Raw genomic sequence first — 24248 nt, forward strand, 5'->3', positions numbered from 1 at the left:
AATAATTTTTGCCCAATCTAAATTTAAGTTTGGATCCCATTATACTATCAGACTATATTGGATTCAATGATGCCTACATCTGAACCAAATATAACCCTGACCCATTTATATTTATAATGACATCACGGATCGTTGACATTTGCATATGTCATTCTTATATGTACATGATAAAATGCCATATATGTACACCTTTTGGTCCAAAACTAAGCCCATCATAGGATATGCATCTTAGAGCATGAGTCGATTGTGTATTTCTTTACAAACCACTTGAGACTAGGGGTGTCAACGGGCCTGGTTTTCTCAGATCCGACCCGAACCACCTATAGGGTCCAGGTATGGTGATAAATAAGAAGATCCAATTAAGACCCGGGTATGGACCCAAAGGTCTGATTAATACATGGACCAAGTATAGTTTGTGAAATGTTACATCAGACCCGGACCAACCCGAGTTCCGATTAAGACTTTGAAATTTTCAATGTAAAAATGACAAAAAAAATATGATATTACCGGGTATGGTTGGGGTTTAGTTCATGTCGTCTTTGTTGATTTGCACGAATGGGACTCCAGCATTGAGGGTTTGTAATAAGTTTTTTCTTTTCTTTTGCTTTCATTCCTCTTCTGTCGATGGATCATCCATCTATCTATAGGGGCTTCCCCTCAATGCCTTTGTCCCTATCGTAATCGTCCCATTAGGAGTCTTCGTTTTAAGTTTTCAGAGATTTCTCTCCCACAATCCACGACCCTGATTCTTGGCCACTATCGGTAACGGTCATATGTTACCAACATCTCTCGCTTAGCCAACAAATCATCATGCTTGCACTTTTAGTATGAAGTATGCTGTCTAAATTCTGATACTCCCATTATTCGTGAGATATACATTCTTCTTTGTTCATATGTTACTGAGCCCCATTAAGCCAACATGCTTGATGAATTTTTCCGCTGGAATTTCTTTTGTCAAAGGATCAACAATCATATCACTGGTGGGGATATAAGACAATTTTACTTCCCCTTTCTGTATAATATCCCGAATATAGTGATATTGTATTTCTATATGCTTTCCGTGAGAGTTGTTCACTCCGTTGTTAATCAAGCTAAGTGTCGCTTGATTATCACAATACATCTCAATTGGTCCATCTACCAAGTTGAGATTCATGTCTTGTAAGAACTGTCTTATCCAGACTGCATGAGTAGTAGCCATGCTACAAGTAATATACTCAGCTTCCTGTGTGTATCTTGCAACACACCCCTATTTCTTGCTACCCTAAGAAACAACTGCACCACCAAAGATGAGCAGGTGTCCCAAAGTGGACTTTCCATCATCCTTGTCCCCTCCAAAGTCTGCATCAGAATAACCAATAACATCAAGAGTATTAGCTTGATAAACCAACTTGTGGTGCAAGGTTCCTCTCAAATATTTCATTATCCTTTTGACAGCTTCCCAATGTGTTGTTCCAGAATTAGCTTTGTATCGACTCACCAATCTCACAGGATATGCCAAGTTAGGTCTCGTACTCATCATTGCATACATCAAGCTTCCAACTGAGCAGATTTTGTCCCTCTCCAGGACATTGCTCTTTTCCCAACCGTGTCCCAATGACCAATGGTGTAGGTGTCAGATTGCAGTTGTACATTCTGAATCTCTTGAGTATAGATCAAAAATAACCTTATTGATTTATACTCAGCATTATAGACTTTCGATCTCTTATAATTCGTATACCAAGAACATAGGAGGCATCACCCATGTCCTTCATGTCAAACCTTTCACGTAATTCAGACTTAATGTATTTCATCATCTGAATATCTTTTCCGGCGAGCAAAATATCATCCACATATAAGGATAATATTATGTATGTGCTCTCATTCTTTAATACATATACACATTTATCAGCTTTATTTGCAACAAATCCCAGTTGAATAACTGTTTCGTGGAACTTGAGGTACCATTGTCTAGAAGACTGTTTTAAACCATATATCGATTTTTTCAACTTGCATACCCTTTCCTCTTGACCTTCCTCCTGAAATCCTTCAGACTGTTGCATATAAATATCTTCCTCCAACTCTCTGTTGAGGAATGTAGTCTTAACATCCATCTGATATAACTCCAGGTCAAAATGTGCTACGATGGCCAAGATAATTCTGATCGATGCAAACTTAGCTACTGGAGAATAGGTTTCTTGATAATCAATACCTGCTTTTTTAGAATAACCTTTGGCAACCAATCAGGCCTTGAACTTATCAATTGACCTATCAGCTTTAAGCTTCCTCTTGAATACCCATTTGCATCCGACAACCTTCCTTTTCTTGGGTAAATCACATATTTCCCACACTCCATTCTTTCTCATGGAGTCCATTTCTTCCTTCATGGCTTCTAGCCATAAATCAGATTTCTGCGAGTTCATCGCATCATTGAAATTTATTGGGTCTATGTGATTATCCTCTTCTATATCCACAAATAAACATGAAGGCTCACACGAATATAAATGATAATCATTCATCCACGCGGGAGAAGTTCTTGATCTTTTGTTGCCAATAGCAGGTGTACTAGATGATTCTGCATTCATAGGATTTTCATTTTCCATTTCTGGATGAGGTTCATCCTCAATTTCTGGATCATTTTCAAAAATATCATTGTAATAGTCATCACCTATTACGAGTAGAGGTTCCTTCTCCTTTTCCAAAGATTCCGCTTCCACAATATCTTCTAGAAATGTTACATCCTTATACTCAATGATTCCTTTTTCTTTATGAAAAAATCTATATCCATATGATTTCTCACAATATCCTACGAAGCTGCATCTAAGAGTTTTGTTATCCAACTTATCTCTGAGTTGGCTTGGAATGAGAACATGGGCTACAGACCCCCACTTTCTGAGATGACTCAAATGTGGTTTCCTCCCATTTCAAAATTCATAAGGTATACTTATAACAACTTTAGTGGGTATTCTATTTAGAACATAATTCGCAATTACCAATGCCTCTCCCCACAAGTTCTTTGGGAGACCAGAATCTGATAACATGCATCTTACAACATTCATCAGAGTTCTATTCTTTCTTTCTGCCATGCCATTTTGTTGTGGCGTATAAGGCATTGTCAAATTTTTTTATTCCATGTTCTTGACAATATGACTCAAATTCCTTTGAGTTATATTCCCCCCTTCTAACTGTTCTCAACACCTTAATATTCCTTCCATGTTGCTTTTTTACTTCCATCTTGTATCTCTTAAAGCAGTCAAATGCTTCTGACTTAAGAGAGATTAAGTAGACATAGGCACACCTTGAAAAATCATCTATAAATGTTATGAAATATTCTTTACTATTGTACGTCTTTGTACTTAGAGGAACACAAATATCCGAGTGGACCAACTCTAATAATTCATGTGATCTTTTTTCTTCTGAAAAGGGTTTCTTAGTCATTTCTCCAATTAAACAATATTCACAAGGTGATAAATCCACCTTATTCAAACCTGGTATTAAATCCATTTTGACCATTTGTTTCATTTTAGATTTTTTAGGATGACCCAATCTAGAGTGCCATAGATCACATTCCGACAAAGTACACAAGGAATACTTAGAAAACTCAATATTATTATTTTTAGTGTCCATTATAGGGGTATAAAACAAATCATGTTCTGGGATAAACTTTTCATGGCAAATACTTTCTTGTCTTTCCCTATTGACACTTTTTCATTGTAGAACCTAACTTCTAGGCCTCTCTTCATCAATGTTGGCACAAAAATCAGATTTCTTCTCATTCTAGGTGCATAGAATACATTTTTGAGGACCATGATGTTGTCCCCAAGATCCAATCTATAATCACCAACACCTTCCACATCTAGGTAGGTGTTGTTTTCCATATACACCCTTTGTTCTCTAGCACTGACCTTCTTCATCAATACCAGCCCTCTTTTTATTTTTTGCAATGTGCTGAGTAGCCCCTGAGTCAATCCACCATTCATTAGAGTCGGCTAATGCCACATTGCATTCAGTCACTCAAATGAATTCTGTTTTCCTGGCTCTTCTAACATTTTGTGATTTGTTCTCCCCTCTATTTTCTTGCTTGTTGGGACAATTGGCTTTGAAATGACCATATTTTTCACAGTTGTAGCAGGCACCTTGGGGAACCTTTTTGCCTCTTGATCGAAATCTTCCTTTGAATTGTGGCTTCTTGGTTCCAAGTGGACGAGTCTGGGCCATGGGCTTCCGGTATGCATGGTTGGCCTCTTTCAGGTTCACCTCTAGTTCTCTTCTCCTGGCTAGTATGTCCTACTCAATTGCTAACCTAGCTGGAAGGTTTGTGACACTTAAAACAGAACCACTTATTCTCAATGTTGTGGCTGCCATATCAAGCGAGGCTGGCAAACTATTCAATATAGTTGCCACCTGCATTTTCTCAGAAATCTCAGTTCCATCAGTTTCCAGCTCTTTAGCCATGACAATCATTTTGTTGACATGCTCAACAACGCTATCGCATTCATGCATCTTACATGTATTGTACCGATGCAATAGGAGTTGAGTATTCACTTTAGTCTTGGTGTCATACTTCTCCTTGATAACTTTTCAGAGTTCATTAGAGGTTTTGTAAGTCTCAAAATTTTTTATCAAATTGTCCTCTATGAACATGAGCCTAAAGCTCTTGGCTTTCTTGTCATCCGTGATCCACTGATCCTGTTTTTTCTTTTTCAAATCTATAGATTCGTCATTAATTTTTGGTTCAATGGTATCGATGACATGTTCCACATTGTCATGGATAAGGCCAAATTTGACTTTTCGGTGCCACATATCATAGTTGGTTTCATTCAACTTGTCCAATTTAGCCAGTTCAAACGCAATGAGCTTACTAGGCATTAGAACTAGGATCGTTCTGAAAATATTATCTTTTAGTTTCATGAACATCATACTTATTAGAGACATAATCATATTTAGCAATATTAAAAAATATTCATACTAACAAAGAATTTGAAATTTGAAAAACATGCACATTAATTGGAATACAATATATATTTAAAAATTATGCATGTTATGAATATATATGTAAACTATATATATCATATATAACCATGCATGTCATAGATATCATACATTAATATGTGTGTACATATTATATATATTAAATGATAAATAATATGTGTTCTTATATTTAATATTGTATCTAAACTTATTTAGTTTAAAGACCTTGAGAACGTAGTACGCAATAGGTTTGAATCAACTGGATTGCACAGACTCGATGCAAAATGGCTTAGGAGGATCAAAGAAAAACTAGCAATGCTTAAAAAATATGTTTCTGGAAAAAGGGGGCAGAATATCAAAAAAATTTAAATCTGTGAGCTTCTTTTGGTCAGTATGTGAAAAGCAAATATAGTGGTGAATATGCTGGAAAATGAAGGGTCTTTAGGGAATTTCTAAAATTTGTTTTTTTTTTTAAGTTGCAAAAGACAGTAAGTTCTCGTTCTCTGTTCTGTATTCTGACAGAAACAAATAGGAAAGGTAACCAAAAAAATGAAGTGGGGGCTCAGCCGTCCTGATGAAGGTGCACTATAGGAGCAACACACAAGGGGTTATTGGTATACCTCTGTTTCTTTTGATGTAAACAACCCGAACGAACAAGGGTGTAGTCAGCGAAGAGCGCGGCTGGATGGAAGAGGCTTTGAGCATAAACAGTCTGGTCGAGGGGAAGGGAGCGGGTGGAGGCTGTTGGCACACGAAGTCAGATGGGAGGCGATCACGGCGTCGGTCTGTGTCGGAATCTACCGGCTACTCGATTGTTATCGTCGAGGAGGAGAGGGAAGTCGATCGTTGTCACTGACGGGCTCACCGGTGTCATCCAGTGAAAAGAGGAGAGGGCGAGGTGGTCGGCAGCGTCGGGTGATCGATGTCGGGGCCGCAAGGCATCACCAATAGCTTGCCCAAAGGGATTTCCCTTCTCAGACAGAGAGAGGAAGAGGTCCCAACGCTCATCGGTGATTGCTTTGATACTAGTGTTGATTTGCACGAAGGGGACTCCGGTGTTGAGGGTTTCTGATAAGTTTTTTCTTTTCTTTTGCTTTCATTCCTCTTCTGTAGATGGATCATCCATATACCTATAGGGGCTTCCTCTCAATCCCTTCGTCCCTATCGTAACTGCCCCATTAGGAGTCTCCGTTTTAAGTTTTCGGAGATTTCTCTCCCACGCTATGCACGGCCCTGATTCTTGGCCACTATCGGTAACAGTCATACGTTGCCAACAGTCTTATCGGGTCCGGGTATGGTTTTTTTTATAGTGGACCCAATTAAACTTAGGTCCAGACTCGAAACCATACCCGAAAATCTGGTTCTGAATCAAACCTGACCCATTGAAGTTTGGACCGCCCAATTTTGACTGCCCGGTTTTTAATTATTTTACAGAGACAATTACAGACACTTCGGATCGATCACATCCCGAGGCCTACTATGTGTTTCAAGTCAAATCTGGATGCAGCTAGTCCTACTCATGAAAAGTAGGATCTGCAATCGGTTCAGACTAGACCAACTGCCATCTTACTAATTTACAACCCTAATTTCTCATGGGGGAAAGCAGGTCCCACGAGCCAACCACTTTATTGCTGGACCTGTTGTTTTCACATTCCGTGGGAAAAAAGGCTCCTTTTCATAAGGAAAATGCCTGGTTCCCGTGAAAAAAAATACAGACCCTATAAATTCATAGTTCATACCCAACCCTAATAGGGTCTACTTCCTTAGGTCTTGGGGTGTCAACGGGGTCGGGTTTGGTTCAGACTTAGGTAGAACCTGACTTGGATCAGATTTTCGGGTATGGTATCGGGTCCAAAACTGGGTCTAATAGAGTCCACTATAAGAAAAATCATACCCAGACCCATAAGAACTACATGAACCAAACCCGTACCATACCCAGTAAAACCATATTTTTATCATTTTTACATTGAAAAATTGGGTGCCAATTGAAACTTGAGTCGGGTTTGGGTCTGGTATAAAATTTCACAAGCTATACCCCAGTCCATATATTAATCAGACCTCCGGGTCCAGGCCTGAGTCTTAATCGGGTCTTCATATTTATCACCATACCCATATATTTGATTTGAGATGCTTGTATTGTGTCCAGACCTGGATCTAATTGGACCTACTCTAATTGAAAATACTCTGATCCTATAAGAATAACATGAACGAGAATCAGTAAAAAAACATTCTTTATCATTTACATTAAAATACTGCAGAACTTGGGTGGAGCCAAGGTCTGGTATGAGATTTCATAAACCATGCCTGGCATATGTTAATTGAACTCTTTGAGTATGACCCAAATTCTAATTGGACCTCCTTGCTTATGACCAAACCCTAACCTTAACCCTAAACCTATAGGGTTTAGCACGAGTTAGGTCCAAGTTGACACCCCAACAGACACCAATCTCTCTGCTGGCCAATGGTAGGGCTGAGAAACAACATGAGCAGCTCACCGTTCGGCTCGGCTTGACTCATGAGAAGCTTTGCTTTGCTCAGAAATTGAGCTCGACCAGCCAACTCGTTTAAATAAATGAGCCAACTACCAACATGGGACGATTGGCTCGTAATGAGCTCGGGCTCAGCTTGGCTCGTGATGAGCTCATATGCTGAGCCCGACCAAGGGTGAACCCAAACAAGCCAAGCTTGTCTTGCTGGGCTCGTCTACCATCCCTAGCCAATGGCTGAGTCTCAGCCTGAGACAGAAACGTGAAATGACCAAAACATCCTCGAAGAAATTAAAAACTTAGAATAAGCCGTGAAAACAAAAGTAAGGACAGTGGTGAGAGGGAGCAAGGGAGAGAGCGAAGATGCAGGCGATCCAAAGGTCTCTGGTTTCTGCTACCCGAAACCCTAACCCTCTTTTCTCCACCACCATCAGATGCTTTGCTACCTCAGACCAGTCTCCTGTTAAGAAGAAGGCCGCATCCCTTCTCGATGCGCTATCTCTCAAGCCAGGTGCGGAAATTCCCCCGCGTTTCTTGACCTAGTTCGCTGCATTTCAAGTCTTCTTTGACTATATTTAATCCAAGTTGATATTTCGTGGAAATATCCCTTTTTTCATTCTTTATTGTGAGATTTGGGGTTAAAATAGCGTTTTTGGTGCACTGAAGTTCTTCACCCTGCGAAATCTATACGATCGAAAGAATCTGCTGGTGATCGTTCATAGAATTATAGGCAGTTTTGACGGTTTTATAATTCGTTCGATTTATGTGAACGCCGACGGAGAAATCGGAAGAAAAGTGTTTTTTTTTTGTGTGTGATGATAGATCATCTTGACAATGAACGAAAAAAAGCCCAAATATTGTTGCTGGAGGGGAAAATTCGATCTGTATTTAACTGAGGGCTCTCGGGTTCGAATCCCAACTATTGTTGTTGCTGAGCTTCGCTATCTGGAGAATTTTGCAAAAAATATGTTTGATTTCGATGGTTGATTGTGAAAGAATTTTGTAACGTTCAGGCGATTGAATAAACAAAAGGATCAAAATAAATGTACACGCGTGGGTGTAATTTTCGGACGTTTTCACCAAATCGGGTGTTTGAATATGCAAAAGGATAAGACTAAATGGACAAGCATAGGTGTAGCTTTTGTAAATTTGTTTAATCGGGCATACGTCTTGCTGCTTTACAGAAACTGGTTAGTTGTTTGATTGACTAAACATGTCTTAATGCACTGGTGGTGGTTCCACCAGCATGGTCTTGAGATTTAGCATTAAGTTCTTCCACGGGAGAATGCATTGAAAGGAAAAGGGGAATAGAGAAAGGAAGAAATGTAATGGTGTAGGTGTAGTTTTGGTGAATTTGATTAATGTGTCTTTCGTATTGCTGCTTTACAGGAACTAGTTAGCTTTTTAAGTGTGCTTAACATGTCTTTGTGCACTGGTGGTGATATAGTTCCATCAGCATGGTCTTGAGATTTGACGTTCAGCTCTTCTACTGGAAAATGCATTTAAAGGAAGGCAGGAATAGAGAAAGGAAGAAGTGTAATAGTGTAACTAGTCTGCCTAGGAAGTGAAGGTGTTTTATGATTTCCAAACTTTACTGATAGCCTGTTCTTTGTTTTCTACCATGAATGTACCGTGGAGTACAATGGATGAAATTTGAAAATAATGCAGTGGACTGTAAATCATACCTCATAGTTAGAAACTTCTGGTCTATGACTTTCCCTTTGCTTGTGAGGTTGTTTTGAATGCAAACATTTTCCCTTGAACTTTCACTGAAAAGGAAATATTTATGATCTGTTCCGACCTGTATGAGACACACTCAAAACCTATGCAAATTTTCTTTTGTTCTTTCTTTTTGCTTTTATCAGTGTCATGATCTGTTTATGTTGCCAAGGTTAATGTTCCAAGTACCTATAAGAGTTTACCTTCCTGCTGGGATTATACACCTAGATAGTTTGTTAGTTGGTGCAATTTCTAGAAAAAAATGTTGCTGCTTGATTTCTAAAAATAGAAAGAACACAAAGTAGTAAGAGAGCATTATTTTGAAGGCTTGAACCTCGTGAAATAATTGGCATTTATTTTAGAAACGATCTGGAAGAATTTTAGGATATTATACACTCATTGTGAATCCTCTTAATTATGATGAGGGTTGGTTGTAAGCTTTTTAAATTGTTTTAATTTTTAAAGAGTAATCAATCAATTAAAAGAAGCAATAAAATGACCTATGGGATTTGATAAGAGCTAAATAGGTCTCACACCCAACCCAATCCAATCACTCTCCCACCTAAACTCATTATCTCAATCGAATACATCACATCCAACCAAATCTGTTTGACCTATCACGGTATTTGTACACCAGAGTAAAATATTTAACAATTGTTTGATCTGTGGCAAAAGTTTTACACCAGAGTAAAATATAGGGTGCTTTGTTAAATCTGGGATATTGAGTGAGCTCATTGACATATATCAAGAATCTTGTGGACCAGGAAGAAAGATTAGGTTACTGCATTATTTGAATATGTTTTCAAACCTATAGGTCTTATGGATAGTGAAAGATGCATTACAAATGAAACATTGTGACAATAATGTCGCTGGAAGGATGTTATCTGAAACATACAATATCAATGTTTCATTGCCTGTCATAAGGCAATGTAAGCATAGAGTGATTATATTGAATTGAATTGCAACTTACAAAGTGATGCAGAGCATCCAGAGATAGAAACAGATTTGGATCCAAATCCAAATCCAAATATCCAGACCCGTTCTGGACATCGCTACCCAAGGCGATCCACATGTTTGTAGGACGTCCCTGGTCCTTGTGGATCTCTCAGTTAGCCGATGTTCGTCGTGCTCCTTTTATTGTCTCGATTCCGTTGAGGAATTATATTTTGAACTTTGTTTTAACAATAGTTATTTTATGTATTTTTTGTTTGTTTTTTTAGGAGCCTGTAAACACCCTAAATTTTCACCCTTATTCAGTGTTTACATTTCGTATGTCATTGCATATCATTGCATGCATTTGGCATATCATTTCATTGCATTGCATAACATTGCATGTCATTTCATCTCATTATCGAGATCCAGTACTCCTGTTTTCAAAATATTGAATCCAGATTCGAGTTTTAAAACTTTTCTTTCAAAAGCAATTTTAAAACCTGGGTTTTAAATCGATATTCTGCCATTTGCCAACCCCAAGAGTCTTATATTTCAAGATGTTTTTCTCAGAAAACAATCTGAATTCATTTTAAACTCAATTTCAACGGATTTCAATTCTCAGATGAGACCCATTTAGGTGGTGTCGCTTCTGGATTCTTTTATTTATCAAAAATTTCAGAGTCCTAGTTAGATCAGGACTCTTTTTCCAGAGTCCAATCGGGTCAGAACTCTACCTTTTACTACCCTTTTTATCTGTTTTTGAGAAAACCTTTTAAAATCTTTCGTTTTGGCCAAAATCCTAGAGTCCTAGTTGGATTAGGACTCTCTTTTTCAAGAATCCCAGTCGGATTAGGACTCTTCGTCAGAATCCCAATCGGACTATTTCTCTGTCCTTTATTGTTATTTTACTTGTTTTAACCAAATCTTTCAAAATCTTTCGAAAAGAAGTAAAAAACTCAGAGTTTTAGTTGAACTAGGACTCTATTCAGAGAATCCCAGTTTGATCAGGACTCTGACCTTGATTTCAATTTTGCGAGAATCTTTTCAAAATCTCTTCATTTATCTTTCCAAATTTCAAAATTGTTACACTTTTACCATTGAATTTCAAAATTCTGGGATTTTATCTCAGAGTCCTGATCGAATCAGGACTCTATCCAAAGTTTGTTTTCTCACTCTATTTTCACTGATTTTCAAAAGTTCTGTTTAAATTTCATCATTTGCCTTCTCAAAAACCAAAAAATATCAGAGTTCTGGTCGAATTAGGACTCCTCCTCAGAGTCTTAGTCAGATTAGGACTTTGAACCAAAACTTCAATTTTATCATGTTTTCATCTGTTTTTCAAGATCCTCTCGGTTATTTCTCAGAAAATCCAAAAATTTGAGAGTCCTAGTTCAATTAGAACTCTGTCCCCAGAGTCCCAGTTGGATTAGAACTCTGTTTTGATTTCAATATTTGTTATTGTTTTCACTGTTTTCACAAGTTCTTTCATCTGTTTTTCAGAAAATACCAAAAAAATCTAGAGTTTTAGTCCGATCAGGACTCTGTTCCAGAGTCCTAGTCCAGTCAGGAGTCTGTTTTTACTTTCATTTTCATTCTTTTTCATTTGTTTTTCAAAAATTAGGTCATCTTGTAGAGTCCAGTTAATTCAGGACTCTATTTTAGAGTTCTGATTGAGATTGGATTCTAACCCTGACTGTGTTTTCTGACTTATTTTACCATTTCTGATAAAATCTTTCAAAAACTCCTTCATTTGGCTTTTAAAATTCTAAAACCTTAGAGTCCTAAAAATTCAGGACTCTGTTCCAGAGTCCCAGTTCGCTTGGAACTCTATTTTCAAGCCTTTGAATCTCATTTATTGATTTTAACCCCTTTTCAAAATCATTTTTAGTCTTTGTTTCAAGTTTTTCAAAACTTAGATATGGGGCCCACTCAGTTGGCGCCATATCAAGAGGAGTTCTGTCCCAATTGGAACTATGTACCATTTCAAAACTTTTAATTTCAAGTTTACTTTTGAATATCTTTTGAAAATTCTCTCAATTTCAAGTTTTAAAATCGTTTTTGAAAATTCAAGTGGGGCCCACTCGGGGTGACGCCACATTTGAAGAAGTCAAGGTTAGACTAGGGTTAGTCATTGTCCTAGTTAGGTTAGGGGTTCAGAGGAGTCAAAAGCAATTTTGAAAATTCATTTTATTTAAGTTTTAAACCATTGGTTTTTAAAGGTTTTAAATTCAAGTTTAAAAAAAAAAAACAAATGTGGGCCCACACTAGGTGGCACCACATTTGGACTTTCTAGGGTTTAATTAGGTGTTAATTAGGGATTAATTAGAGTCTATTTAGGTTAGAATCCTCTAGAAAAATCGTTGGTCCTTAGTGGATTTATTAGAAAGAGTCCTGAAAAAAAGAAAAACCTCTTAATTAACCCTAATTAAGTGACTTTTTGAAAACCTATAAAAGGGGGACTTCAAGAGGTCAAAAGAGGCTGTTTTTCTCTCAAATTTTCGTGGTCTCCCTCCTCTCTCCAGCACCTCTTCTTCCTCCATTGAAGCTGCAACCCCAAGGTGAGTTTTTTTAACATTATTCTTGATGACAACCACATGCACATAAGCACAACAAGAACACGTAGAACACTTGTGCACAAAAGCACAATACAAAAACACTCAAATGCTCAAAGGCATACAAATGAACATTAAAATCTCATAGAAATCACTATTGGGCTTTGACCCAAAGCCTTACATTTACAAAGGGGGAGAGCCCCTATATATACACATATGATGGCCTTGCGGGAGCCAACATATAGCTGTTGGAGCCCCTCCAACGGTCATAATTGTGACTGATGGAAGGACCCAACAGCTATATGGTTGGGCCCCCAAGGTTTGGTCAAAAAGTCAAAAAAACAAAAAAGACAAAAATACAAGGAATAAAAAATGTAAAATTTACATACATATTCGTAATGTGAATATGCGTAAAAAATAAGAAATACCTAAACTACCCCTACAGCTAATAAATGAGGAAATACATATTATATATATATAAAATAAATACATATACATATATATAATATATGTATATGTAGTACCTTTTATATATATAAAATATATATTGGATTACAAGATTGAGATACATTTTTTAACACAGGGATGGAGGCGGGGATGGACTTACACTTTCCTCTGCCCCGCCCCGCCCCGCCCCGCCCCGCCCCTACCCCATCCTCCCCGTTAATAAAATAACTAAAATACATTTAGGGATGGCAGTGGACCAGGGAAAAATGGGGCCCCGCCTCGCCCCGTTTGGACCGGGGATGGAGGACATGAAACGGGGATGGGGTTTAAAATCAAAACCTATGCGGGGATGAAGGCGGGGTGGAGACCTTGTCCCCTGCCTCTGTACTGCCATCCCTAGTCAAATGTTTCTTTTTTATTCAGTTTTGTGTCTAGAGGAATAATGTTTTTATGAAATGCTGATAGTCTGTGACATGGATGTACATGACATATATGTGGCTCATAGATATGAGAATTTTGAGATGGCAAGGTGATGCACGAGAGAAAGTTCCATTAGACTATTATATGTATGTTAATTTGTGCTTTTTATCCCAAAAATATGCAAGTATTTGTATGTATGTGTATATATATTATGCAATATTTATGTATGTAAACACAACACACATGCATGCATGCCAAATTCATCAAGCTTAGGTATAAGTTTGGAAGTCAAGGATGAAAATTATTGAACAAACAGTCCTAAAAGATATCACATTATAAAAGATGGGAAAACACACATTGCCTTGTAGTGCACATGCTATGGTATCATCTGTTGCAGATATATCATCACAAATCTTGTGTCGTTACTAGCTGTGCAACAAAAGAGATATTTTTTTCTTGACAAATGAAGAGTTTAGGGGATTTCTTTGAAAGGTTATCTTTATCCTTCTACTGTTTGTGCAATGGTTACAGTATGAAATAATAATAAGCAATTTAAAAGATATGTATTTTCTACGGTCAATTGTAGGTAAATCTACCTGGGATCTCATTATGTAAGCTGTCTTGATTCATTCTAACACTGTAGATGTGTTCATCATGGTTGATTTGATAGGGATTGACCCTTGTATTGTACTTTGTTGATGAAGAAAGTAAGTTATTTTAGATCAATAAAATTTTGAAGCTTTTATGGTCTTTTGTTTTTTAATCACTGTTAAAACCTGTTCTGATGTTGGTGAAATGAAACAATGAGTGAAAAATACAATGCCAACAAAGGGCTTATACAAACACACTAATTGTGGTCTCTAATGGACCAATTACAATCTCAAAAGAGGTGAAATACAAAATAGCAAAAAAGGCATAAAAGCCTGTAGGAATGGAGAGAGCTTTATAAAATATCACCAAAATGCTTCTAAGAGCATTTTCTTAAAGAGAGGAGTGAGGCTTTATTTATAGAGCCTCACACAAGGAATGGGAGGCAGTCCAACAGACGATGGACTGTCTCACAACAGTCAAAAAACTGACAGCAAACAAATAAAAACAGAAAAAATAAAAGGAAAATAAAAGTTTACATTTTAGTCCCTAGTGGACTGTTCTAAATACAAAAAGACTAAAATACCCTTCTCAGGTATTCAAATACATGTAATTTTAACAGTTGGAACCTGGCGATCCAATTGTCAATCCCCACTAAGCGGACCATATAGATCACATGTATAGGGTTTGATTTACTAAAAGAAAAAAAAAGAAACACTAGGTCAGTTGTGCTTCCAATTGACTGTAGGCTGTAGCTGATATCGATATGTATCACAAGTTAAAATGTCAAAACTTTTGTGCATAATCATGGGGGCATATAGTCCTTGAGGAAAGAGAAGGTGATATCTTTGTTGGTTTGACTTTGCACTTGTTGGGTTACTTCATGAAGTAATATGATATGAGATACCAGTTACCATTACAGCTCTTTGTACTGGATCATAAACACATGCGAGTTTTAATTACTGAGAAGCTGATCATGCATTCCAATTCACTGTGCTTGTGCCTGGTAGGGGTGCAAACTATCTGGTTGATATCCATCAACATGAGATGTGGTTATAGATCTGCTCTTGATTCCAAAGGGCTTTGTGGTGTTGCTTTTCTATAAACTTGAAGTCATGGATTATGTAAGTTTTCCTTTCCAATATCCATTCACCAGCGTGCATGAATTGAAAGTGTTCTGATCTCTCTCTTTCTAAATAGGAAAACCTTTTCTACATGAAGCTCATGCAAATTATCTCACTTGAGTATGCTACTGGAGTTTGAAACTTTATACTACAAGAAACAGCATAGCATATGATAAACAACATAATTTTTTTTTTTATCTTCTGTCCATTTGCATGAATGTGCTTTCTCAGTGGAAGGCTATGTAGAAAGTGGCTGACAAAATGGTGATAATATTCCATTAGGCCTTGCCATGAAGCTATTGACCCTTTGCACTCACCAAAATAAGCTTAAAGCCTTAAAGGGCCTTGCCTTACTGATGGGCACCCATCCCAAAATCTTGACTAAAGGTGGCCTTTATTTTCCTTCTACATGAAGCTAGTGGGAAATGGAGATACTTGGCGAGGCCTTTGTTTGTCAGCTGATCATTCATGAGATGGACAGAATTAATCCTTATCATTTTCTTGTTGTTCTGGAAAGGCTTCCATTAGTTGAGCTTTTATATGTGTAAAAGGATTAAAGTACAGGGGTTGACTGGTGCTAAAGTTAAACTATCTACCTATCTAGGGCTAAAATGGCCAATACATACAAGAAGCACACACAGATGTAATAATCATAGTTTAAAAACTCGCCGGGTTGACCCGGTGACTCGGTTGGCTCGACCGGATTGCCCAGTCATTTGGGTAAAAAAAACGTGTAACTTGGTTTTTACAAAACTCAGCCGAGTCATGGGTGAGTCATGCATATATATACATATATAATATATTTTATATAATTACATATATTATATGAAATATAATATAAATATTATGTATATTATATATAAAAATTTGATTATACATGTATTAATAAAATTATACACTAGATATATTATGAAAATATCATATAATGTATATTATATATAATATATTAGTAAAATACTATAAAATGTAATGAAAAGGGGGAGCGGCGGAAGCACCAATAAAGCAAATCACTCTTTAAGAGTGATTCTAAGAGCCAAGAACACAAACACTAAAAAGTGTATACAAAAACCCACAAAAGGGGAAAATGACCAAAAGTCATAAGTTGGATATTATTGAAGAAGGAAAAAAGAGGGTGAAAAACCCTTGCAATACAAGAGGAAAACCTCCTCTATTTACAGAGGAGGGAGCAATGAAGAAGGGACCACAAGGGGCTCTCATGTTGTCGTTGGGAGCCCCAACGGTCATAAATATGACCGTTGGGGCCCCAACGACTATATGGGTGGGGCCCTTGTGGTCTTACAAAAAGGAGAAAATAAAAAAGAAAAAAAGAAAAGGAAAAAAGAAAAAGAGAAGAAAAAAAAAATAGAAAAAGGGAAAAGGGGGTACATGGGGATTTACCAAAATACCCCTATCGGGTATTTTGAGAATCAAAAAAGAAAAAACTGTATATATATACATATATGTATATATATACATATATACTTATATATATATATAAGTATATGTGTATATATATATATATTTATATATACATAATTTAACACGCCCCCTCAAACTTTACGGGGAGAAGACCGAAAGTTTGCCAAGAAGAAACATAAATCGTGGAGTTGGGAGCACTTTGGTGAATAAGTCAGCCAGTTGATATTCTGAAGTGACGTATGGTAATGTGATAGTTCCTCTGAGGTATTCATCTTGAACATAGTGGCAATCCATCTCGATATGCTTGGTCCTTTCGTGAAACGTATGGTTGCTTGCAATGTAGATCACACTTTTGTTATCACAGCAGAGCTTGGTGGGTGAGGAAATGAGGACACCCATGTCACCAAGGAGCCCTCTGAGCCACACGATTTCCATTGTTGTCATTGCCATAGCCCGATATTCAGCTTCAGTGGATGATAGTGAGACCTTTTGCTGCTTCTTGCATCTCCACGAGATGAGAGATTCACCTAAAAAAATGCAAAGACCAATAGTTGAGATACGATTATTGGGATTTTCTCCCCAGTCAGCATCAGTAAAAGCAGTTAATTCAAGAGATGAGGAAGATGATAAAAAGAGTCCCTTGGAGATGGTATTTTTGATGTATCGCACAATTCTCATTACAGCCGTCATATGAACAGTAGTAGGTGCATGCTGAAACTGGCTTGCAGCATGAACCGCATGAGCTATGTCTGGACGGGTGATGGATAAGTAGGTGAGAGATCCAATTAATTGACGATAAGTTATCAGTTTTGCATTGATAACTTCGGGAGTCTCAACTTTCTTTTCATCAGATATTCCAGATTTGGTATAAATGTTTGCTGCCAATTTCATCTAAGATAAAATGTATCCTCGCGGAGAGTAAGTCACTTCAATTCCTAAAAAATATCTCAAGAATCCAAGGTCAGACATATCAAAAGTTTCTTTTAACATAGACTTCACATCATTTACCCCCTTTTTGTCATCCCCAGTGATGATCATATCATCAACATATAATAAAAAAATAACAATGAAATTACCTGTTTTCTTAACAAAAAGAGCAGTGTCAGTATAGCAAGAAGTAAATCCTAAATTGATCAATACATTACTAAACTTATCATACCAAGCTTTAGGAGCTTGCTTAAGTCTATATAATGCCTTTTTTAATTTCAAAATTTTACCATTTAAATTCATACCCGGAGGTGGTTCCATGTAAACTTCTTTATTTAAATTTCCATTTAAAAAGACATTTTTGACATCTAGTTGAAAAATTGGCCATTTTTTAGCAGAGGCTATTGCAATAAGAGCTCGAACACTAGTCATTCGAGCAACATGGGCAAATGTTTCATCATAATCTACCCCATACTCTTGGGCATATCCCTTGGTCACTAACCTGGCCTTATATCTTTTTAAAGAGCCATCGCACTTAGTTTTAACTTTAAAAACCCATCGACATCCAATGGGTTTCTTGCCATTGGGTGGATCAACGATTTCCCAAGTTTGAGCCCTCTTAAGTGCATTAAGTTCCAGTTCCATTGCTTCGTTCCAATGAGCATATTGTCTAGCATCATTATAATGAATTGGTTCATGAATTGAGTGAAGAGCAAGCAGACATGCCTGAAAATTTGGAGAAAAAGAATCATAAGATACAAATCTATTTGGTATTTTTGAAATACGATTTCATCTTCTTTGAGAGGTTTCTTCGGTTGACTCATTTTGAGAGAATTTTTCAAGGGCACAAGGAGGATTACTTTCATTTCTTCTAGAGTAGACTTGTATTTGCCTTTATACATTTTCTTGTAAATTTTGGTCATCATTTGGAGGTTCAAAATCGTCTATGAGCGATTTACTAGATTCAACATTATCATCAATGACCTTTTCTTGAGGCAATAAGTCAAATAAAAAGGAATAATCAATATCTTCATTTGGTTTATGCGAAAAACCATTTTTTTCTTCTAAGAATGTGACATCTTTTGAGATATAAAGTTTATTATTTGATATGTCAAAGCATCGATATCCTTTTTGTTTTTCGCCATATCCTAAAAAAATGCATTCAATAGCTCTAGAAGAAAGTTTATCATTTTTGTGAGTTAAAACAAAGCATTTACATCTGAAAATTCTTAGTCTTTTATAATCGGGAGACATATTGTAAAGTTTCTCAAATGGAGAAAGATTTTTTAAAGAGGATGAAGGAGTTCTATTGATAAGATACGTTGAGGTTAGAACCGCTTCGGCCCAAAAAGATTTTGGAATATTTTTTGAAATTAATAAGGTTCTTGTGGTTTCTATTATGTGTCTATGCTTTCTTTCCGCAAGTTCATTTTGTTGCGGAGTGTTTGGACAAGAACGTTGATGGCAAATTCCGTTTTCTTTTAAATAGTTTTGAAATTCATTAGACATGTATTCACCTCCCGAGTCGGACCTAAGAATTGATAGATTTCCCAAAAATTGTTTTTTAACCATCGCATGAAATTCTTTAAAGAAGGAGAAAACTTCGGATTTGCGACTTAAGAAGTAAATCCATGTAAATCGAGTGAAGTCATTAATAAAGACCACATAGTACGAAAATCCTCCTTTGGACAAAATAGGGGAAGGTCCCCATACATCGAAATGAACAAGTTCAAAAGGTCGAGTGGTGAAATAATTTCTTTGAGGAAATGAAGTAGCTTTAGATTTCCCAAAAATGCAATCTTTACAAGTCATGTGATTGTCTTTACAAGTATTGTTCAAAAAAGGAAAAAAAGACATTTTTACAAAATTTGGATGACCAAGTCTCTTATGCCAAATTTCAATACTTTTGTCCTTTACAAGATTGCAAGATGACTTAGATGGAAGAGTCAAAAAATCCATAAAATAGAGATCACCCCTTCTATAGCCTTGCCCAATCAGCTTCCCTGACTGGAGATCCTGCACGGTGCAATCTTTAGGTGAGAAAGAGACTTGGCATCCATGATCGGTGATTTGGGAAACGGAAAAAAGATTTAGATTAATTTTTGGAACGACTCTTACTTTAGGAACAAAGAAGGTTTGAGAAGTTTTAAAATCAAGTGTTCCAATACTTTCAATTTTTAAAGATGTCTCATCGGCCGTTGAAACATAAGAAGATATGGGTTCGGAAAAACCATTAGAAAGCGAGTTTTTATGAGAGGTCATATGAAAAGAAGCACCAGAGTCTAGTATCCACGTACCTGGAGGTGATGAAGAGTAGGCGATGACGGCTCCGGATGTTGAAGATGAAGAAGCCTTGAGAAGATGTTGGAGAACTTTAGAGATATGATTAAGAGTTTCTTTGATGTCTTCCTCTTTGACACTTTCTTCTTCCTTCTTTGGAGAATTTTCTCTAACCGCGGCCACTTTTCCTTTAAGCTTTGGGCAAATTGGTTTAATGTGACTCAGTTCATTACAATAGTGGCAAATCACTCCATTTTTATATCCATTATTTTTGTTAAAGTGGGGAGGTCTATATGCTTTTACATTTGATTCGGGCCTAGAAACGGCCAAAACTTCATCACTCTTGATACTTAAGCCAAGTCGAGTTTCTTCTTGGCATACTTCGGCAAGGGCGTCTTCAATGGGTAAGGCTTGACTTCTATGGAGAAGGGATGCCCTAACTTGTTCATATTCCGGTCGTAGACCATGAAGAAATTGAAAAAAGTGCTCCTTTTCAATTTGTTCTCTTCTTAACTCAATATCTTCCGGAGCCACCCATTTAGGCTCAAGAAGAACAAGCTCATCCCAAAGAGGGGTTAAAGAGCTAAAGTAGTCACGGACACTCATATCCGCTTGTCTAGTAGAACGAATTTTCTCTTGACAAAAAAATTGTCTAGCAAGATCCTTTTGGGTATACATACCCTTAAGGAAGAACCATGCCTCATTGGCTCTTCTAAATTTTGCAATATTTGCACAATTTTTGAGGTCCACATTGTTCATAAACCATGCCAAAATTTTGGCATGATTACTTTCCCAATCCTCAATGATCATTTATAGCTTTGATGCGATCATCGCCATCTAAAGCTTTTTCAACATCATTTTCAATTTTAGTGAGAACAAGAGAGGGTTCGGGAGTAGTTCCCATAACAAAACCCCAAAGTTTCTTACCTCTTAGATGATTTTTCATAGCGGAGGCCCACATAAGATAATTGGATCCATTGACCTTGAAAGAAAGCTCAACTTTAGAATCACGTTTCATAGGAGCCGAAAGGTCTTTTTTCCTTCTTCAAAAGCTTGAGAGGTACGCGTCCGAAGGTACCGAAAAGGTAGAAGCCGGATCACCAACCTTGCTCTGATACCATGTAATAAAAAGGGGGAGCGGCGGAAGCACCAATAAAGCAAATCACTCTTTAAGAGTGATTCTAAGAGCCAAGAACACAAACACTAAAAAGTGTATACAAAAACCCACAAAAGGGAAAAATGACCAAAAGTCATAAGTTGGATATTATTGAAGAAGGAAAAAAGAGGGTGAAAAACCCTTGCAATACAAGAGGAAAACCTCCTCTATTTACAAAGGAGGGAGCAATGAAGAAGGGACCACAAGGGGCTCTCATGTTGTCGTTGGGAGCCCCAACGGTCATATATTTATGACCGTTGGGGCTCCCAACGACTACATGGGTGGGGCCCTTGTGGTCTTACAAAAAGGAGAAAATAAAAAAGAAAAAAAGAAAAGGAAAAAAGAAAAAGAAAAGAAAAAGGGAAAAGGGGGTACATGGGAATTTACCAAAATACCCCTATCGGGTATTTTGAGAATCAAAAAAGAAAAAACTGTATATATATACATATATGTATATATACTTATATATATATGTATGTATATATATATTTATATATACATAATTTAACATAAAATACAGATAGTATATACATATATTTATATATTTTATATAAAATATAAAGTTAACATGACCCGACTCAGTCACCGAGTTGACCCGGTCGAGTGACGAGTCACTCAAGGATGAGCCGAGTGATGAGTCACCAGGTTTTGAAACCATGGTAATAATAGGCTAAAGGATGATGATTACTAAAAACCGATCAGTTTTTAAAAGTTCAGCCCTAAAGAAATTTTGGTGTAACCTTCTCTCTTCTTGTTTCAAAAGTGTCTGCAACTTTTTATCCATAGCAGCCACACGACATTGGTTTTATTTTACTGTGTAGTGTCACCTGTGAGATGGGCCATTGGTTGGTGATGTCGTAAACCACACAGGCTTAGGGGAAAATGTGGGTTCAAGTCTTGAGGCAGCCACTTCATGTAAAAAGCAGGTTAGCGGGTCGTCTTCAGTCCACCTCTTTTCCACAACTTAGAATACGGGGTGAACCAGGTACAACCCTTTCTTTTGTATATGGAGTTTACTAGTCTAAGACTTTGAGATAAACCATGTCTGAAAATAATGGAAAAGTATAATATGGAAAATTATAATAAATACAGGCAACTACAAAATTATGGTGATGATCAATTAACTTGAATAACCAACATGATCTCCCACTGTGCTTTGAGAGCTCGGTTTGACTAGTTTTTGAATTATTTATATTTCTAGCTTATTGGTGTGAAACTTTTGGAATTTTGCTGGACGAATCTCAACCTCCTACAGTGTCAGATGGCACTTTGGTACAAAACTGTGGTGATAGTGACTTAGGTAAACTTATCCTTGAATTGGCAGAACATAGACTGCAATTATCAACTATACTTGAACAACCAAATTAACCTCCACATTCTACATGTCCCTGTGCATCCGTAGCTTAGTTCTTGTTGTTGTTTGAATTGCTTTATTGCTTTGAACCGTTTGGTTCTGCAAATTTTTATAATGTTCGTTGATGAATCTTCTACCATGGCAGGTGGCACTTTGGTGCAAAATTGTGGTGATAGTGACATAGGTAAAGCGGTCATTGAATTGGCAAAGGAGCGCAAGTTTCAGACTATTAGCATAATTGAAGACAATCCTGCGAATCCAGAAACTATTGAAGAGCTCAAGGCCCTTGGGGCAGATATAGTTGTGCCAGAGAGTTACATAAAAACTTGGTAGTTCTCCCCTTTTAATTGTTATAATCCATCATAATAAAAAAGTCGCAATTGATTGGCAAGAATTTGTGTGACTGATATCCAATCAACACTGCTGCTTGTATTTTATGTTATCTTGATGAAGGTGTAATAGAAATGGCATCTGCTATTATTATTGAAAGGAATCTGGAAAAAAAAGTTTTGTTATGCACTTCCATTGTAACTTTGCATATTTCATGATGCATCAGTTCCTCCTCCAAGGAACGATTCTATAGCAGTTCCTCCACTCAGTTGAATCTGTTTATTGCGCAGGTACATGAAACGTTTGGTTAGTGAGTTAAGCCCCAGTGCCGCTGTAAATTTTAGTGATGGTTCACAGGCAACTGCAGTTGCTTAGGCTGTAGTGAGTGGTGGGATTTTTGTAACTCATGGTAAACAACTCCCAAAGCATGTCATCTATGGAGGAAGTTGTCGGAAGCCTGTTGAATGGGCCGAATGCTTGAAGCGAAAGAACTTGAAGGTGCAGACTCTGTAGCTTCCAGCTCCTCCTGAACGTTCCTCGGTCTGTTGTCCTTCGAACTTCCTGTCATTTTTTGAAGATAACTCCCCTCTCATTGAGTCATGAACAACTTTCTTTCAAGCATAAATGCTCTGCAAATAATGTATTTCTTGTCCAACTCTTAGTCTATGCAAACTTATAAAATTGGCATGCATTGAAGAGATTGTCCAGAGGCATTGAACATATGAGGTTTTGTTGCTTTTATCTTGGCCTAACACAAATTTGGTGATCCATAAAGCGCAAACATGGTAAGGGCATATGCAAGCAAGGGTGCGGAGTGGTGATCCATAAAATGCAAGCGTGGTAGGGTGATCTGGTGATATTGACCTTCTCATGTTCGTCTGGTAGGTAGTTGGTCCGGAGGGTCATCTTGTTGAATTAAACTAGATTCATATTATTGTCAAGTCATGCTTTTTGGAGTTTTCCAACCTACATCCGATCCATCTTTGTTTTTTTTATTTTGGTGTTAGACCAACTGGAAAACCTCCCATCACCAACAGTAGATTGGCTAGTTTCTGGTTGGTAAAACCCTTGAGGTCCCCCTGCTCACTATGGAGCACACCCAGCTTAGACCTTGTGACCAGGGATGGCACTGTGGGTTGCAAATGCATGATATTCCGTCAACTTAATGGCGTTCAAAAGCTGACCATACCAGATGACCTGAGCCTTTCCATATTGGTTTATAAGTGATTTTTGAAGTAAAAAGGCTATTCGATCTGGCAAGGTCAGGTTCGACCCGAACCTAGAGAATACGTCTCTATCTGTTGAGGTGGACGGTCTGATGAACCCTTAACCTGGTTTGATATGCCCTGGTGGATCGGACTTTACTTCACGTGACCCATTTCCATTAAAGCAAACTGATTAGACCTGTAAGCATTGAACACCTGATAAATTACTAAACAGTCTCTGCTGGATCCCAGGTCCAAGTACCAACCTAAAGACATAAAAGTGGACATTTTGCAGATCACAGGGCAGGTTCTCATCCACCAATCTCAAGACGAGGTACCACCCAAAGCATGTCCAGCTTGG

At 37.5% G+C, this 24248-nt stretch overlaps 1 protein-coding gene across 1 annotated transcript; it reads left to right on the forward strand.

Annotated features, from left to right (window-relative positions):
- The first annotated feature begins 7773 nt into the window (after positions 1 to 7773).
- On the forward strand, positions 7774 to 23395 carry LOC149832170 (uncharacterized). Its single transcript, XM_090012376.1, has 3 exons — positions 7774 to 7944; positions 22498 to 22681; positions 22973 to 23395. Exons 1-3 carry the CDS (start codon positions 7797 to 7799, stop codon positions 23055 to 23057), a joined length of 417 nt encoding a protein of 138 aa, XP_089868502.1. The 5' UTR covers positions 7774 to 7796; the 3' UTR covers positions 23058 to 23395.
- The last annotated feature ends 853 nt before the right edge of the window (positions 23396 to 24248 follow it).

This window comes from Nuphar pumila, chromosome 7 (genome assembly GCF_984573655.1).
Source record: "Nuphar pumila chromosome 7, dmNupPumi1.hap1.1, whole genome shotgun sequence".
Lineage (NCBI taxonomy): Eukaryota > Viridiplantae > Streptophyta > Magnoliopsida > Nymphaeales > Nymphaeaceae > Nuphar > Nuphar pumila.

Excerpts from the sequence above, each read along its gene's own strand:
- LOC149832170 (XM_090012376.1), top strand. The coding sequence starts at position 7,797 with ATGCAGGCGATCCAAAGGTCTCTGGTTTCTGCTACCCGAAACCCTAAC. Across the intron at positions 7,945-22,497 it reads TGCGCTATCTCTCAAGCCAG|GTGGCACTTTGGTGCAAAAT; the intron begins GTGCGGAAATTC and ends CTACCATGGCAG. Across the intron at positions 22,682-22,972 it reads GAGAGTTACATAAAAACTTG|GTACATGAAACGTTTGGTTA; the intron begins GTAGTTCTCCCC and ends TTTATTGCGCAG.